At 37.2% G+C, this 20,454-nt stretch overlaps 1 protein-coding gene across 2 annotated transcripts in view; it reads left to right on the top strand.

Annotated features, from left to right (window-relative positions):
* Positions 1–20,454, top strand: part of cntn5 (contactin 5) — a 151,772-nt gene that overhangs the window by 95,892 nt on the left and 35,426 nt on the right. For both annotated transcript variants that reach the window (XM_088079196.1, XM_042486509.2), the window contains exons 8-11: positions 2,899–3,001; positions 10,566–10,747; positions 15,965–16,101; positions 16,263–16,392. In XM_088079196.1, coding sequence (XP_087935322.1) covers positions 2,899–3,001; positions 10,566–10,747; positions 15,965–16,101; positions 16,263–16,392 — 552 coding nt within the window. The remainder of the gene's footprint in view (positions 1–2,898; positions 3,002–10,565; positions 10,748–15,964; positions 16,102–16,262; positions 16,393–20,454) is intronic.

The following is a 20,454-nucleotide window of genomic DNA, read 5'->3' as shown; positions in this document are numbered from 1 at the left end:
TAGATATCCAGGAATAGGCTAGGCAGATTTAAGCATGTGTGGAAATGGAGTAAGTGAGAGGAAAAACTATTACAATACTACTACACTAAAAATCTAAAATCTGACAAGCTGATAATAATAATAATAATAATAATAATAATTAAAATAATCTTGGAAAGCCATTGCCTTGAAAAAGGAATGTAAATATAAATATTAAGTTAGCTTAAAATGTAGCTGTATTTACACAATATTGTGAAGTTGTTGCAACTTAGAAATGACAATTTGAATTACCTTGTTCCTTTCAAGTGTTGGCAACTTCAGTAAACTAAATTAATCTGACTTAATTTGATCATCACAAAGAGGATTTTGCCAATGATAAAGTTAGGAGATCTGTGAGCTCTGTTTTGTTTACATGTTTAAGAATATGAAAATATGACAGACTAGTTTGTAAACAGCAGAATACAGATATATAGCACAGTAAACTTGGTTTCTCTAGTTACTAAAACTTAGAAAAACTGATTTAAGTTGCAACAACTTCTAAAAATTACGCGCATGTAACCAAATTTTAAGTAAACCCAACAATTAGATATAAAGAAAACATAGATTTAGATTAATGATTATATGTACTTTCCTTGGCAGTGGGTTTTCTAGATTTTTTAGTAACTGCTTGTCAGATTTTACTGCATTGCATGGGGGAAATTAATTGGATTATTTAAGATTATCTATATTTTGCAGCATCTGAATTTGTAAAAGCCAGAAACCTAAAAAAAATCTGTTTATGAAGGTTTGTATTATTTGTTCTGGGTTTTTTTTTTTTTAACAGGGTCTCAAAAGTTATCCTGCATTAGTGCCTGTGTATTAGTGGATCAGAGAGCCAATAAAATACTTACTTTTTCAACATGTAAAGCATGTAGTCCCAGTAAATTTCAGGATAGACATTTCACTCTGAAATTGGTTCACAGAGGAACAAAGCACAACAAAAAAATGTAATTTTCATGTGATTAATAAATGAAACTGGGACATAAAATATAAAGCTATACTACAAATGAGAGCCGTTAATGTTTTAGCACAATGCTCCAAGACATTATTTCTTTCAATTCTGTCAGGTCCAGCCACTGAGACTGAATATGATATTGAATATACTATGGCATGAGCCAGTGAAATATTGCAAATTCATTATATGTGAAGGGCTGCTTTGGAGCTATAAATGTTGAGAATGAGATTGAAATTGAAAAGTTCTTTGAAACAAATATCATAAAACTCCTTTTCCATACATAGTGGGCCACAATTCAATAACCCTGCTCCTTTGCAGCATTCATTTCATCACATAAAAAGTGTCAGGTACACGTACGAGCTGTAATGGTTTCTCAAATGTCATGCCGGTCATTTGTCTTACTGATCATATGTGTTACAGCACACGTTGAGCAGCACCGCGTATGGTCTAATGTGTTTTGTTGTGACTGCAGAAAGGTGCAAGGGTTAGCAGTATGTCCCTCACATGGAATGATTGTGTGTACATTCAACATCCTTCTGTAAAGAGTAAAGGGCTCATGTAATATTCATATCGCAAACTCCTATTTAATAAGACTGATAATAGTAATTAGATCCCAGATGAAGGTGTTTTCCTTTGATACTCCAAATTTGCTCAATGCCATCTGACATTGTTCTGGCAAATGGATATAAATGGCCACCTTAACGTACAGATGAATAAACAAAGAAAGCATGTCCTCGGGCTATGACTTAGAGCTGAGGTGTTAGTCATAGCAGCACTTAGCAAGACTGATAATGCTTTATCACTTGTGTCCTTCGCAATGTGTTGGGGAATTGTAGAGTGGCTTACTAACTCTTGAGGACGATACACTACGTTTTCCTGTCGTCACTGGAGAATATTTGTTAGTACATCATCTTAATGGTTTGTCTTTGTGAGCTTTTCTACCATTTCTTATACAGTAGACTTTTGGTTGTGCATAGATTGTAATAAGCTGCCTATGCAAAGTTTTGCTCACATGAATGCAGGGCCATAATTAGCCACATAACATGGGGTCCATTTTCAGTTTACACCTTCTTTGTCCCAACCCTCGAGGGTGCTCTGGGGGTAACTGACCCCAGGAGAAATGTTTTAAAACCTAACACCTAAAACTAACCATTTTAGAGCATTTTGAAAAAAAAAATCTTAGATCAGGGGTAGGGCTGGGCGATAAATCGAATATATGGAACAAGTGGTAGTGGCGGTAGTATGAGCAGGTGAGGCATGTGTTTTCCTATCTACAGAGCTCTGATTGCGACAATTCAGTCACATTTTGCAACCTTGGAGCACAAGTGTGACGTGGAAATCTTATTAATTCCAACATAAAAAAATAATACTAATTTCTTAAAATGTCATGTACCTTGTGTTTAACTTGGCTTATCCTGTTTATGCTTTATTCCAATATGCTGCTCCGTTTTTTGCACTGATAAAAAAAGTTTAAAAAAGACATTGTGTAGTTGCTCTGTTTTTGATCTAAACCAGTGTAAAATAAAATAAAATAAAATAAAAAAAACAACTTAAACACTATAAAGCAAAGGTGCATAGTTGAAAGAAATGCCAAATGGTGTGCATAATGTGCAGTCCCACACTTGTACACTGGGAGATTCAATTCACTATGTGTCTCTTGAGAGGCCTTTACATCAGAAATCCTCCAGGAAATTTTGATTTGCTGCTACATTTTTTTCCTCTTCAGTAGTTGCTAACATATTCATAAAACAGGAAGCAGGCCAATAGGAAGTGAGCCTCTCTATTATATTTCAAGTCACCATGCCCGCTGTCTGTGTAGCACACTGCAAGAAAAGATGGAGATGATGGGAAATGGGGGGGGTAAGTAGTGGTTTCAATCTGCTTGCTTCTTATGTCTGCAATTCCTCTTTCTTAACCTTTTTCAGGTGTCATGGGTGAATATGAGCCCAAAATTGAAGTGCATTTCCCTACATCCGTCCTGGCTGCCAAAGGAGTAACTGTCAGGCTGGAGTGCTTCGCTCTGGGAAAGTAAGTAAACAAGGACATATTACACAAATTTAGGCAATTGTTTATTATAGCAGTATTATATTAATCACCAGGAACAGTAAACTACAGCCTATCACAGCTCCCTTGCGAAGGGATCCTTTAGATAATACTGCTTGTGTTTTTCTCTCTTCTTTGAATTACATTATTCCATTACCTGAAAGGGAACCGGGCATATCTTGTCTTGAGGCGCGATGTTAAGTGAGTGTAGAGAAGTGCAGCATCGTAGCTCGGCTGTTAGATGGCATGTTAGCGCACGGGGGGAAGACTGAATAGGGAATTCAGCCCTAGGGACCCATGTGTTCTCATAATTGAGAGCCCTAATGTATCTGTGTTTCCTGGGTGCTTTCAGGCTCTGTCATGAATGTAGAAAGCCAAGGTTATGTCTATGGAAAAAATGAAATTGGTAATAGTTGTCTGCCAGGAGGGAAAACACACTTTTGTCCACTGAGACTTCAACCCAAAACCACTTACCACGGTTACTAAAGTTAGCATTGCTGGCTTCATGCTTCACACTACTATTGCATTTTTAAATCAAAAGTATATAAAGAATATATTATTTTTATCTATTTTTCATTGGAATAGAAAACTAAAAGCAAAACATTTTCAAACTGCTCCTCTCTAAAGCAAGGTTGAAGTGGTGTCTGACATTACAAGAAATATTTTTTATTGTACAACATAATCTTTTATCAACCCTGCTCCATTTTGTTTATAATTATTCAGCATGAATTATTCAGTGCTGACTCCTATCTTAAGTGCAAACAGTCTCTAATCTACAGAAGACTAAGGACCTCATAATTGTTTTCTTTGATTTAAATTAATTATCCACATTATGTTTAGCCATTTCCTAAATATATAGACACTGCATTACAGTCTCACACCCTTTTGTTTTTCCTATCAAGCTGAGCAGGAGTGTTTGGATGCTTGTAGAACAGCTGAGCAGCGTGCTCTGTGCTTCCCTCAATGAAGTAATTTGTTCATGATGGCTTTCAGTCAGACAGTGATGCCAGTGACTTACCCTTTTACATAGAGATGAATGATTTATCAATGCACCCTATTAAGAAATGCCAGTCTTTATATAGCTCTGAAAATGAAGTTAAAATGGGTTTTGTTCTGCTGTTGATCAATATTTATGATGGCACCACTCGCTAAGACTGGGCAGAAAAGCTCTTTGTGTGTGTGAATGCCAGAGCTCCTTGATATGATTGTCTGTTGTGATATTTACCCGTGACGGTACTCTGTAGGCCACAGTCAAGGGCAAAGAGAACAATGAGACGATGAAAATGAAAAAGAAAAAGAGAACAATAAAAATAGTCTAATAGTTTTGCACTCTTGTCACCTCATAATGTTGTAATGCTTAGTAATGACTCCAAGAGTGATAATTACCTCCCCCAGGCATAACCCTGGAGGGGATCATATGCATTTGGTTGTGTGTGTGCACGTCTGTCTGTCTGCAGCGAATCACACAAACTATTTGATCAATCAGCCTCATATTTAGTGTGCACATATATGGATTTAAGCTCAAGGACCTCTTGTGGTTACGGTAATTAACAATTGTTGCACGTCCACAACTAATCTCTCATACTACTGGACCAGTTGGCCTAATGTTTTATGTGCACATTTATGAATGTGAGTTTAAGGACCTCTCATGGTTGTTGTGATTTACAATTATTGTCTGTCCGCAGCTAATCTTGCAAACTACCAGACCAACCAGCCTAATATTTTATGTGCACACTTATGACTGTATGCTCTAGGACCTCCAGTGTTTGTGGTGAATTGATAGTTGATAATTGACTGACAATTGTTAAAAAAGAACAACATTTTATTGACTATTTTTTCCATCATTAACTGCTGACTCCTTACTCCTCCTAACTGTCTGTCAGGGACTCAAAAACTGACATCCACAGAAAATTTGGGGCTCTTTTTGAACCAGAGCATTTGCAGATTAAATCCATATCTAATATATTACGGTCCACTAAAGTAAGGAACAATACAAGCTGAACTGTTTTTGTTATCTTTACTGCCATCTTGACTGTCAGGAAGCCAAGAGGGACAAAGCTTCTGCACTGTACTTGGGCTGCCATGGCTGCGTCTCAATTTTGTCCGGTCCGTTGCACATTTTTATACCACATCAGGAATGTTTTAGAAGCACTAGCAGACTTGATTTGGTGATTTTTTTCTTTTGTATTTGTGCTTCCATCAGTAAGTAGGCTATGTAGTTGTAAATGGTTTCTTTTTTGGGATTTTTTAATTGTGCTTATTGCTAGTCCCCTGCTTAATAGCTTGTAGCTTAAAGACAAAGTTACTCTGTAAAAACTCTGTGAAATGCGCTGCGGCTCTGTCAAAAATAGATGAGGCGCATATTTTTAGTGGCCCTGAGATGCCTCTAAATTGCGCTGCAGTGCGTTTGCTGGAATTATAAGAATTGTCTAGAGGCGGCAAGATCAGCCAGGGTGGCCGCTTGGCTGCCTGGTGGAGATATGCACTCCGCTGAGTGAACTTTTCTAGTTAATTATGATTTTGTAACTTGTGTGTTCTTGGAAGTGTATTTTCATTTTTTGTTTACTGTTGTGGAGCATCACTGTGCTTCCGGTGTTTCAGATTACTTCACATACAGAAAAAGATGATTAAAATCAATTACAACTTTAGTTGGAAAGGGGCAACATTACGGCTCTCCTAATGGACTTATATGTTTTATATGTTTGTTAAATAATACATTGGGTTCGTATACATGTCGGTTCTACCCCTTTATAGCCAGCTTATGTAAAACAGTATAATTCACCTAGAGTTAAAAAAAAAAAGTATATCCAGGTAGTATGACAGTGAGTGTGTTCAGCTTTTCATAGATGATCTTCTGCTTATAGATCTTCAAACCACAAACTCAGATTTACAAGAAACTGTGGAAAGTGCAGTGCTGTTAGATGCATTAATTTCAATGTGTACTGAAGTATGCAGTGCAAAAGGCCTTGTACATTTGATGGGTTACACATTCTCCCACTCATTTCCACTTAGAATATAATATGTGGCATGTGGTAGATGCTTTCATCCAAATTGCTTTAAGAGTAGTGGATATAGATATAGTTTTAGTTTCAGTGACCCCAGAGGGAATCAGACTCTTGAAACCCTTGCAGTCATTGAGCTATGCAGGGCCGCACATTGTCAGCAGCAACAGAAAGTGCCTCTTAATGACACCACATTTTTATACTCTTGGTTTAATGTCTTTGAAATACTGTTATTTTTGCTCATACAGGTAAAACTTGGCTTTGTGTTTCAGGTAGATTCAGCTTTAAAAAAAAGTGTAGAATTTCCTAGAGGGGCTAAAAAAATTGCAAGCTTAGCAAATGAGTTAAATGGGCAAGTAATATCTAAATTTTAATGATCTGAGGCAAACCAATTCCACTATATTTTCGTATTAGATTTAATTTTCAACCTTTATTATGGAACAAGTCCAGATGAGGGCACAGCAATTGTGTGGAATGCTAATTAAGATGTAATCTACAGAGCTCGCCTTTGGGCACATTCTTAAATTAAAAACGGTAACACGTTACATAAACTCTGGTCATACAAATCCACAGTATTAGTGTATGAAATACTCAGTTTGTACCCTCTGATAAAATTGACATGAGCCCAGCTTCAGAGCCCGGGAGTTAATGCCAACAGTTTCACACAGAAGAGACTGACAGGCAGTTCTTCGTTTCTAAACAGAGTGAGCCTATTCCCCCTGCACACCCCCAGTCCTGTGAACACGTACAGGCTTGGTGCTCATTATTCAGCTCCAAAGAGAAATCCAGCCACACACTCTGGAAGATTCACCCTCATGTTCCAGCCCCTCTAAGTCTCTGTACATTTGCTGTGTTCTCTGGCTGGTTGAGAGTTTATTTGGAGTAAAGGTCTCTAGCACAAATCTTCATCAATAACATGTAAGGTAGGGCTTTCTAACAACTGCATGTCATATTCATGAGTACAGATTCAGTCTTTGTCTGTTGTTAGCATTTTATTTATGTTGTTCTTACACTCCACAGGGGCACTGAAATGAAAATGCCAAGTAGGAAGAAATGGATGCACAATTTACCACAGATATTTGATTTTTCCTCAGGCCACAGATTTCACCTTGTAACCGTACTGTACCGGGAGGTATTTCTTGTTGATTCATCATGCTATTGAAATGTATAGCTGTCTGTACTACAGATGAGGAGATACTATGATGACAGTGACATATGGTAGTTTTTCTTAGTCCTGTTGCCAGAGGAAAATGTTGGCATTGGTCATGTCTGAAAACCAGAGATATGTTAGATTTGTACATTTCTATCAGTCATATCAACATTTCTAGTGTAGTTTTGATTCCATTTAAATGAGTTGACATTGTCATCACCAGGTGGAGGGGATGGTGGGTGCTGTGAAACTGAGGTGAGATAGCTGCAGCTGCAGACCACAAACCACAAAATTGCAGCATTTACAGTGGCTATTGTGCCAATGAAATTGAATCTTTTTAGTGAAATATTGGTGCATTTCCAATGGTGATTGTGCCCCCCAAAGCTTTTTTTTTTAGCAAGACATTGGGAACATTTTTTTGCACGATTATGCTACCAAAACTGGGTCTGTTTTAGACCTCACTGCATTCCTAGCTGTGATTGTGGCACCAAAGCAGGTGTTGTTCAGCAAGATAATGGTGGCATTTCCACTGGCAATTGCTCCAGCAAAACTGGGTGTTTTTAAGCAAGATGTGGGCGGCATTTCCAACACAATTGTGCCAGCAAAACTATGTTTTTTAACAAGAACCAGTCGCATTTTTAGTGTGTTTGTGCCACCAATACTAGTTGTTGTAATTATGCCAGCAATACTGGGGGGTTTTGAGCAAGTCAACTGCAGATTTTTGTAAAATAATTGTGCCACCAGGATTTTAATGAGATATCAAAGGCATTTCCAGCACAATTATGCCACAAAAAACTTGTGTTTTTTAACCAGAAATCGGTGGCATCTTGAGCTTGATTGTGCCACCAACAGGATTTTTCAGCGAGACATTGGTGGCACATCCAGTGAAATTTTGGCACCAAAATGGAGTCTTTTAAGTCAAAACATGATCATTTCCTGACCATAACTAGGAGGTTTTTGTGCCTAAACATAAATCTTAATCATGAAGACAGAGTTGTGCAAACCTGACATTTTAACATACACAATAACTTACTAATGTTTCATATCTGTGGCTGGCAGAGACATACAATGCCAGTGTTTATTCTGGCACACTCTTGTTTCAGACAGCATTTGACTGGATTTTTATGACAAATTAAAATAGGTGAATTATACTTGTCAGGGATAAACTGGAATGCATGTTACATAAATATTAATCAGTGAGTGATGTAACCATCTATGAATGTGCTATCATACTTTATGATGCATTGTGTTGTATTAAGAAAAACATTTGTTTTTCCACATTTTGGGGGGTCATGACATTATTTTTACTGATAGAACTTGGTTCCCAAATTTATGTGCAGAAATGTGCTGCTCTAATAACTGAGCCTGTTTGACTATTATTCAGTATGCTGCTTCACAGCATCGGTGATGCGAGGAAACCTTAAAGCATGCTGTAAGGTAATGAGTTTGCTATTCAAAAACACAAAATAAAAGAAAATGTTTTAACCAATATTCTACAAAGAAAATATGGGACAAAAAACTCCTGTCCAAAATCAAAGAAACCCTTTGTGAAGAAATGCTTTGTTTAATACAAAATATGCTCTGAATCCTAATTTGAGTCCACTGCAGCCTACGGAGAGCACTTCAGTGTCCTTGTGAATTTTCGAACAGATAAAAAAGCTCAGGGATGTAACATTTCCATCTTGGCTAAATGATTGATGGGTTCACTGGAGGTTTGTATGGTGTCACATTTCCATCTTCCAGACACCTGTCAAATCTAGTTGTCATACAAGAACACTGCTGATCCGGAGTCAGACATTCACTCTCTCTGCATGTGCACGTCATCTATTATAAGGATCTATAGGTCGATCCATAATAAACAGGAATCATAAAAATCTCTTGGTGGTTATTAGTCTGAATCCAGTATTGTCCTGGTCCCTCTGAAACCAGGGCTCTAATGTGTGGGCCATTCGTACAGTGAATATGTCATGAGTGGTCAGAAGGTCAGTGGTTTACATGAAGAGCAGAGCCAACATTAAATACCCATCACAGTCTGTCTATACGTTATTAGAAATTAAGGACCTCTGGAGTCTCTAGGTCCTTGCTATCATTTTAAAATATCTAATTATTGGGAAAAAAAACAAATAACTATTATTTTCATTAATGATTATTCTATTAGTATTTGTATGCCTCCGTGCCGGTAATAGCCATTTTCGGAGGTATGATGTTTTAGAGTTTTCTGACCAATTCTCAAAAACAGTGGGGGGCAACTGTAATGCTGTGTTCACGTGAAATCCGTCAGACGGTAGTCGACAGACTGGCGAGACCTCCTGGACAGCAACAACAAGAAAAACAGAAAAAATCCAACAGAATGTCAGCAAGGCAAAATACAATAGGCATGATGATATATTGCTATGGTGATGTGATTTTTTTTTTTTGAATAATCAATTAAATAAAATTATAAAATTGTGTATTATTTTTTGCAATTTTGGAGCAATTAACTTAGCTATAAAAGAAAGATTTCTCTTCAATTTCTAATGCAAACTTAAAATGATCGTTACATTCTATATTACCCACCTGGTATTCCACCCAGCTCAGTGCCGATCACCTCCCATGTGTCTGCTTTTCTTGTGACATCTCTGTAGGGTTTCAAATTTAGATCATACAATTCTGGGTGTTGGTGCACCAAAATTACTAGCTTTTCGTTGTCAAGATCAGACATGTTTTCTCCTTGTTGAGCTGCGCAATATGCGGTTGAAAATTTTGTTCCAGAGGACAGCAAATTTTTTTTTTTTACTTTGGAAGCAGCGCTGTCTGCCTTTGCCGTTGCCGGTATTCTCCCCAGTGGCCTCGCCTAATTTTACCATTCTGCTCTCGTTCACTAAAATGACATCCAGTTTGACATCTACCGTCTGCTGGATTCCATGAGAAAGCAGCATAAGTGCAACTTAAGTGGTTCATGGAGGCATACAACCAAGATGGTAATTCTAGTTTTTCAATGAGTCATGTAGTCAAGGGAAAGGGTGAAAATACTCACAACAATTTCCTAAAGCTCACAGCGATGTCTTATTAAAATTAAGTCAGCATTAAGCATGAGTGGAGCCTTTTTTTCCACATATAAAAAAGACACTTTAAATTTAAATGTAGAATAAAGAAAATCTGTCAAGGTTATATATTTTAAATAGTATTAAGGTGAAGGTACATGAAAATATGACTTTAATTATTGTAATGAGGTCATTGTCAGATGAAAAATTCGTTTTCCTTGACTGTTATGTTCTCATGTTCAAGAAAAAAACATTATTATTATCAATAGTGAATTGCACCACTGCAGCTCACACCTATACTGTGTGTAATTACGGCTTGTTCTTACACTGTATTGTTGGGTACACTGTATAATCCCACTCCTCTCTCCTCACAGTCCAGTGCCAACAATCACATGGAGGAAGATAAATGGCAACATCCCCAAAAAAGCAAGACTTCGGAAGTCCCAGGCTGTGCTGGAAATTCCCAACATTCAGCTGGAAGACTCAGGAACTTATGAATGCAAAGCCGAGAATCCAAGAGGAGGCACTGCTTTCAAAGGACATCTACAGGTCTACAGTAAGTCTCAGCATACATTCATTCTCGTTTAATGTGATAGTCTTTTGCCCTTTATTCAGTCATCTAACATTGCAAGAGCATAAGTGTTGATGTGTTGTCTTCCATGAACATTTGTCTGAATTAAGGCTGGCACAAGGTCAGATTTCACTGCACAATCATCAATATCTATAGATAAAGTAAATGAAACAGTAATTATGCAATCAGTAAAATTCATCTTTGTCTTCATCTTTTTGGTAAAATGATTATGATACACTCAAAATACAAGTGTAGGTAGGTGGAGAGGTAAACAAAGCAGGATATTTAATCTTTAAATATCATCAGCATGGCTTATCATGACATCCCTAGTCTGAATATGATAGTCTAAATGGCAGTTGCAGAAGAATTTAACTTTCTAGATTCATTTTGGTTGTTCTGCACAGTTTCCAAGGATTTTTCATGATATAATCTTTTGTAGTTACAGTATTCTCACATTCAAGCCTGGGGACCAGTCCTTGTCCCCCATGAAATTGCTGAACACCTGTTTCTAAATATTTTTATTTTTACAACACACATACATTTAAGTTAACAGATAGGAATCATCAGTTTAAATTGAATAAGTATCAGTTATTTGGAATATCAGTAATTAGGGCCAAATTGTCTTGATTGATCTCTTCTCACATTTGAATGTTTTTTTTAAATCAAATCTTTGCTTAGAGTTTTGTATGTGCAGTGGTTACATATCAGTATCAGAACAGGTTTTTCTTAGTTTTCTAATCTATGCGAGGTACAAGTAAGTGTGCTGAATTACTACCTTTATCCATTATCATAGACGAGGGTTCATGTCCTCCATCCCTCTCTGTCTGTGCCGTGTGCACAGGCCCAGGATAATGGACTGCCTCAGCCTTGGTGGGACACATTTTCAAGGCCCTGCACTTCTTGGCAACCTCCATTCTGTTGACATCACAAGGAGAATAGGAAGCTAATTTGTAGCAGCCTCACGCTAAATGTAATTTACACAGGTCAGCTGGAAGTTTGAACTTGCATTGTGAGGGAGCCCTTTCTGACCATAATCATTCAATCACACCACACACACACACAAAAGTATACTGGAGGAGCCATATGCAAAGCATAGCGAAAGTCGTGCTTGGCATGTTACTGTAAGAGCAGCAGCTTAATGGTCGTGTTTTCCTCCACTTTGCACACATTGTATAAGAAATACACCACTGGAATGTACATACTTGGGTCTGGCAATTTGTGTAATACTTTACATCAGGGGTCTTCAACGTTTTTCAGGCCAAGGCCCCTTTATCTGAACGAGAGATGGAGCTGGGATATGTAATAACTGAATATGTAAGAAAAAAAATATACTGGTACTACAATAACGTGTTGATTGACATAAAGTGCCATTAATAATATTTTTTTTAAATAATATTTTTCGACAGATTCCTATATTTTATGATCATATTTTAATGTTAAACATACATATGGAATGCACAGTGATTTAGCGCTGGTTAGGGAGCTCACATGATTGCAAGAGGACCTATTAGCCCATCATCAGTATTGTGTGCTGCAGGGAGATGTTTTTTTTTTTAATGAACAGGCTGATTTATCTCTGCTTATAATATTTTTACTCATTTGTATTCATTTATATTTTTAGACATATTCTATTTTTTGAAAAAAAAAAACAAAAAAAAAACAGAAAATCTCATGTAATAATTTTGTGGCCATTTTGTGGGTAAAAGAAAATGAAGATAAAGTAAAACGTGTTAAAAAGTAATGGCTGTCGGAGCTGGTGTTCTTTCTGAGCTCTGTGCACACTGCAAGAAGAATTTGTTTTAACTTTAAAAGAGTTAGTGTCTGTCCTGCCTTAAATTTTTAAGATGACTTAGCTGATGATTACTTGTCTTGTAAATTCAGTTAAGTTAACATTTTAAGGCAGCCCGCACTCTAGCATTTTTAATTTAAAACAATTAGTTTCTTTTTACGGTGCATTTTAAGCTTCACACATTGACTGATTTGTTGTGGTTTATCACAATAATAATACCATGCCATTATGGATAACTATTAAGCTAAACTAAAGAAATTTTCTAGAAACAAATGGGCTGTTAAGTTCCGGCTGCACATGTTATTTTAACATTTTATACTCATTTTTATCATCAACATTCTAATTGTAGTGCTCAGCTTTTTCATTGAATGTCACCATGACTGTTTATAAATGTCTCATTTCAGCATAATGACACTTTAGAACAAAAAGTATACTTAGTATACTAAGGAGATGGGATTAAAGGGTGGGAATGGTTCGGGTTGCTGACCAACTGATTAATATTCTTCTCCCTTCACAAGACTGGCTGAATGTTCCAGTAAAAGGTCCTTGTAAATTTTATATTCTTGTAAATGTACAGAATTTGAAAAATGCACCACCACATGCGGTCGAAAACCCCAGTAGATGGAAAGAGACTACAAGATGAAAAGAAAGAACATACGGCCTATACAGTGCTCAGATCTGGAGTTGTGACAGATTCTTTGCAGCATGCGGAGTTGGACAGGAGTGGAGGATGCAGCCATGGAAACACAAGCAAGCAGCTACAGGCGGAAAGAAAAGAAAGAGAACAAAAAAGGCTTCATGGTTAAGGGGCCCCCAGGAAAGGCAGTTGCCTGGATTACCTATGCCATGAGCCAGGTATGCGAGTGGAAGGAGAAAAAAGAACATGTTCAGGAACATGATACAAAAAAAGCATAAACATGATCCACACTTGGAGAAGATGATGCAGCTCTGGGCTCCTTCAGAGTAAACCTCTTCTGCATTTTATGTTAATAATAGAATATTAATAATTAAATCAAACTTACTGAATGGGTTTCTGCAGTTAATAAGGATGTCTGCTTGGTAGTGCTTGTTGGACTTGGCATCACAGGTTTTACTCCTGCATAATCCTGGTCTCAGAAACAAACCCTGGATGTTTTCTCTGGTACACCATTTCAAATTTCCCCCTCCTTTCTTTGAAGTGTGCCTGTGAGCGAGCACCTCATTAGAATAGGTTTGCATTTTCCTTCAGTTGTTCAGGGTTAAAGAGCATAATAAGGAACCAGGGAAGAAAAAAAAGATGTCTTATTTCCAGTACATCGTGTGATTTATAGGTTATCTGTGGTAAGTGCAGTGCAAAAATACATTAGCAATGGATGTCAAGATGTCAAGGGTGGACTCAAGGATTTTTAACAAACATCAGTAAACAACATCAGTAACAAACATCAAAAGACTGTAAAGTGAAACAAAAACAAAATGTGCCAAATAAAAGCACAGCTGATAGAAGAGAAGGTGTAAACAAATAATTTAAACACACTGCAACAAAGTATTATTGAAAATAATATTTTATGATAAATACCACATGCAACTTTTTTTCTCCTCTACCATACATGTGCAACTTTTACAACTGTAGCATTGAGGGATTAAAACAAAGTTGTTTAATATTTTCACTGTCTAAGGGGAGCTAAGCCCCTTTTAAAAACTTCATATTTATGTTAGTCCTATAATCTAAAACAGTCCAAAAATATTAGAAAGAAATGTCTCCCAAATCCAAAAACAATAATTTATTATTATTTTACTATAATTTAAATTTGTGATGTCATAGGGTATAAAGTCTGAGCCATATATAATAAATTGGGAAATATATTATAGATGATAATAAGAGTACCCAGGAAAAGGTTCTAAAAAAAGACTACCACTTATGGGTAGACCACTGGCAACTGATTTCAATAGCAAGGATATGTAAAATTACCAAACTTGTTTATGTCTGTTGTCAAATTCAGCTGTAACTGTAACATTTAGAGATATTCAGTTAAAAATGGGGTCTGATCAATATGTTGATCAATAATAAGTTTCTGCCGTGCATATTTTATGTACTGTGTTGCTTCACTAACATCTTTATAAACCAAATTGGAACGAAAGCTAAGCAATGTACTGCTTTAGATGGGGGCCACAACAAAACGCACATTAGCCACCTAGACAAAGTCCTACCTAATTAGTTAATATCAGTGAAAGTGTGAGTTTTATTTACACTTTACAGTTTACACTAACCAATGGAGGCAGCAGTAAACCAGCAACTGTAATGTTCAGTGAAGTAAATTGCCGTTTTTGTCAAACGAGTCTGGTGGCTTTGAATTTATGGCTTCAGTTCAGTTCAGTTGGAAAAGATAAAGCGATGCAAATATATTTAATATTGCAGACACTTAAACTGATATTGATTTTTTTTTTTTTAGTTTGGCCTTCTTTTTTTTGGTAGCGAAACTCTGACCAATTTCAGTGCGATTTGACTTTTGTATATGATGCAGTGATTTTTTTTTTTTTTTTTCCCAGAAATTACTTTAAACAAATATTGATTGATTGCTCATTTGGTACAGAAAAGTAAACAAACATTTTGTGGGTCCATTAAAACAGGCTCCCACTCTTTGTATGTGAAGCACCTCCAGACTTTACACTTTATGAAATCACAAGTCTGAGACTTAAGGCTCGGACTTACTTTTCACATTGAACGTCCACAGACAGTTGCTGTCACCAGGACGCACATACCGTTCCTTTCACAGTGCTATTTAGACTTGGCCCCTAGCGGGAAATGGGAGGCCCGTGAGGTGAGCTTACCATCCTCCTACTGCCAGCATCGGGTGAATGTGAAGCTTAAAAATACACCTGAATACTTTGGTCTGTTAAATATCCAACTTAAATTGATCTTCACAGTGGTGCAGTGGCTGTGTCTGGCTTGTTTTGGAGTGGACTATAATTTGGGACAAACAACTACATGTGTAGTTGGCGTGCTTGCTATGTGTACAGTTAGTGGGGTTACAAAAATTGGCTACACATGGACGTCCTTAAAGGGGTCCCTATGGACCCTTGCGGACATGGTTAGATGATGAAATGTACATCACATGGACCAAAGTGGACCCTTGCAGATGGGCAGACACGGAAACTAGAAATTGGCCCTTACCTTTTTTGGTTCTGAGAAAGAGTAGCTCATGTTCACAAATTGTAATTGATCTTTACAGGGCCATGGACAGAACATAATATACTAAATTAAGGTGGTGTTCCCTTTTAAAATCAACCTCTTAACTGCGTGTTGACAAGAGTATTTGTGGATGCCTGTTTTTTGTTTTTTTTTCTCCTCTAAGTACAGGTGTCCAGACTTGTGCCTTGGGTGGGTTTCAAGGATATATTACTTATTCTAAATCTTTTTTTTCTCTGTCTTCAAGCCCTCCCTCAGTGGGTCAGAATGATTAATGATACTCAGATGGATAGTGGGGAGAAGCTCCAATGGGAGTGCAAGGCCATGGGGAGGCCCCGGCCCACCTATCACTGGCTCCGTAATGGTTTGCCCTTGACATCCCAGGTACCTACCTTACTCTACAGTACTCTTTCCTTTTCAATGATTATACCCCCAAACATCTGAATTTTTCCTATGAAACTACACGTCGACTAGATTCACCATTATCATGTGAAGTATATCTATAATCAGATGTGATGTTTTTTAATCATTTCCTCTCATTTCAGGGTCGAGTTGAGATACTGAATGGAGAACTGACCATTCATAAAGTGCAGCAGACGGACTCAGGAATGTACCAGTGCGTTGCAGCAAATAAATATGGAGCCATCTACTCTAATGCTGAACTCAAGATTTTAGGTAATTACACCTTTTTTTAGTAATTTAAATGAGACAAAAACAAAATAAACATTTTTGTCATTTTTATGTGGCAACCTTTTGGCTAGGCATATATCTTGTTACTCTGCAAAGAACAGAAGTGCAGACTGAGTATTGGCATCTGAATAAGGTACCAGATGATAGGTAACGGAGATTGAAATGCAAGTGGGGAACGCTGAACTGTGAGATGTGCTGATTGCCAATCAATGGTCCCTGATTTAACTCAGGCAGTGGACGGCATGAATAAAAGAAGGACCCTTATGGTTATATTCAATGAGGTGTCTGCGCACATCTAGTCGAGGAGAGTTTGGAACAGTTCTTCGTTATATCCGAAGAGAATGAAAAGCAATGACTTGTAGGTATAGATTTATACTAATGGGAGCAAACAGTGGAAGAGAGACATCAGTGGTTTCTTTGATGGAGTTTAATGACTCCATTAGGGTCTCATCTGTGCTCTATCGTTGGTCATCAAAGCAAAGCCTGCATCATGATCCTCATTACCTAAGAAAACAAACCTTCACTTTGGGGTGTGACTTTAATCAGGTATTTATTAGTCAGCGTTTGCTATTATTATGTAATACGCAAATATAAGTACGAAATAATTCTACATTTTTAGTGTTTTCATTATTTCAATTGAGTATTTGTATCCTTTTTTTGTAAATAGCAAAATGGGCATCACATACATGGTTGTGACATTTCTGACATTTTTGTCTGTATCTTGGGGGTTTTAAGCTGATGCATTCAAAATGTGATACAACCTAGTTAGACGTGACTGCTGTTAAATGGTGCAGCTGTTATTTCGGTAACACAAACAGAAAATGCATGGTTTAATCTCAAACACAAGCATGAAATGTCACCGGTGCAGGAGAGTTTTAACATGTACTGGGGTAAAATGTAACATAGTTGAAACAAGGAGAAAAACGCAAGACATTTAAAGCTTTTTGCTTTATACTATACTACTTACAGTTTACATTGTATTGATTAGCATAGCAGCTAATGGAGTTTCCTGTACTCATATGACCCCAGGAACAACAGCAACATTTAACAAAGGTAACGTTACAAAATCGAGTTTGATTACAACTCACAAGGTTCAACGACAAAATCATTGTCTTATACTTGTCATGTCTCCTCCAAAAGTACAACATGCTAAGGTAATTATCACAAGCCTATGACATTTTACATTGTATAAATTAGCCTAGTGACATGCAGTTTTATGTTACTCATATAAGACGAAGATTAATCACACAAGACTTAAAATGCCATTGTGTGGAAGCTTTATTGTCATCACAATTTATTGTTTCTTGTCTGTGAAATAGAAGTTATTTAAAGCTTTGCCTCCACAAAGGAAAATGGCTTTAAGCTTACAAAAATATACAGGAGGTCTCTGTCACTCCGACATATAGTCAAATAAAATTTCTGGATAACATGTCATCAGGCTATGGTGTTGGGTACGCATCTACGCAGAGCCTACGCCAGAGGTATGACACTGATTTAAAGCAGATCAAAAGCAGCAAATCCTGCTTCACCCAAAATTGTTTAACCACTAAAAAGATATAATAATAATAATTATAATAATGATGATGATGATAATAACAATAATTAAAAACTCTATTGTGCTTTGAAGCACTTTTCATACAAGCAATGCAGCTCAAAGTGCTTCTAAAAATATGCAACACAAAATAAAAATGACAACAAGATTAGACAATCAAAAGACAGTTTGCAATAAACAAAATATAAAAGTCAAGGTAAACATTACAGAGCCCGGTAAAAATGAGAGAATTTACATAAAATTACAATAGTAAGAATTACATTTAATATTGACATAGAATTCATATCATGTCTGCATAGAAACATGAACCTGATTTAACTTTGATTAATTTAACTACAAAACAAGTATTGCTGTTACAAAAATAAAATAGTGTTTTTCCTCATTAACTTGGCTAGGTCTGCCATAGGATGCTAATTCCCTTCATGAGCAATAAGGAATAAATCAAACAAGTGCAGACTGAATCGTTTGACTCGTAGCTCGTAGCTTGTTCCTGGATGGAGAAATTAAAAAATTTATACAACTAGCCCTTGTTACAACTATCCCCTACATGAAAATATTTAAGGACACTAAATGCAGAGGAAACTGCTCTTCAGACTTACATGTAAGGCTTCAGGCTAAAGACATAACAGTCGCACTGAATAGCTGTCCACTGTTCTGTGTTGATGCACTATTTTCTCCTTGTCATATTCTATACTGGGATGCATCTGGTGACACCCATTCCCCTCCTGTGTTTCCCAGAGGGACACTTTGATTTACTGTCTGCATGGCATGCCCTTTTTTGAAGGGGAATCTGTGGCATTTTGAAAATCTTTCTGCAAATGGACAAAGTTTCTTTGTTGAGGATCTATAAAATGTTTGTCCCTGAACCGTCAGATGAAAATGTTGTAAAAGAAGCACTTTCAATTGATTTAATTTACAGTGTTGTCTGCAAGAGTGAGAATTTTAATAAGCTTTACTTGAGCTGATGAGGAAGTGATTTTGCCTTCCTCAGAGTCACAGTCACAACAATGATGTTTGGGAGCCTGTGATGAATGTTTTCATAACTATACCCCCCGGGCATATCTTCCCAGTGACCTGTGCTCTGCAGAGATGTCCACAAGCAAACACTATCAGGACAGATTACATGGCTAATAACAGCCTGCAGATGAGCGATCACCGGAGGCTACACGGGGGCATCGGCTGCCCTCATGCCTGTGATCTTGTCCCAGATCCAGCTCATCTGGGAGGGTGGCGGGTGAAGCAATAAGGGTACCGCTGCCACCAGCTGCAGGCCTGCTCTTATTTTGATTAAAACAAATACACACAGCAACTGCTCTGTTTTTCTGCTGCCTTCCGTGTCTGCAGGGACCTCTGCCACTCAGGCAACTACTCAGCCTCAAAGACACAAGTGTTACAGGGAGAGGGGTCAGCCTGTAGCTACAGATGGGATTGAATTGTCATTGTGTGTAATGTCACCTATAAAGCATCATTCAGGATTTGAATAATCACACTTGACAAAGCCTTGCAGCCTGTAGATGGCCTTGATGTGGAATACAGCTGTACACCAGCACCACATTAACCTTACTGCCTGAAGCCTTATTTAGACCATTAGTGCCTAATGCATTCTCTCGAGCAAGTCATGATTGTTAACATTTTCATATTTATTATTCACTCAGGCAGCCTGGTTAAATATGGGTTAAAATAATTTTCATAAAAGCAGTACAAATCATCCAACCATGAGAGCATTAACATGATGACAGCTATTTAGTAATTAGGCTTAACAATGTATATTTATAGAGATGTGGGTGCTGAATTAGAAAAGAATTAAGACAAAGTATGATACATTATACAGTATATAAAAGCATGTTTAGTCATTGCATGTACAGAGGCATGCTTTGTAATACCTCACGTGGAAAGCCTAGTTATTACTTTGAAACAAATTAGCATTTTGATCAAGCAGTGCTATGAGTCATGATGTGTCAGTCTAAACCCTGTAGCATTTTTGAAATAATTACTTTGAAATGCCACAGTCGAAGACCTGTAACCAGTGATACATTTATAAATCTACCGCATAATTTCTTAAAAACTGCTTCGAAGAAGTTTGTTTTACCACCAGGGGGCAGAAGAACAAAAACAAGCTACAGTCAAGTTGTGCTCAGATGTTACGTGAGAATCCAATTGGTGGCATTTTCAACTGAGCAGAAAGCATATAGATAGCTCATTGTAGGTGCTGTGCTGACGACAGCTGCTCACATTTTTATACCAGTTTAGTTTTCGTAGTTTGCATGCTAAAAGAAGTGAATCATTTTCAGTCAGAAGTCATTTAATTCATTATTTGATCTTTAGATCAATCATTGTACATCTCTTAGAGAACATAATATCTGTTTATATATCTTTACTGATTCAGAAATAAATATAACATGCTTGTTTTGACAAGCACCAAATTTTGGAAATGATAAATCACATATGGCAAGAATATTAGTGGGTTGACAACTTAATCATGCCTCCGCACAGGC

This window comes from Plectropomus leopardus, chromosome 6, assembly GCF_026936395.1.
Source record: "Plectropomus leopardus strain MGB_pleo_1.0 chromosome 6, ASM2693639v1, whole genome shotgun sequence".
Taxonomy (NCBI): domain Eukaryota; kingdom Metazoa; phylum Chordata; class Actinopteri; order Perciformes; family Serranidae; genus Plectropomus; species Plectropomus leopardus.
This window is presented reverse-complemented; position numbering and strand designations above follow the sequence as displayed.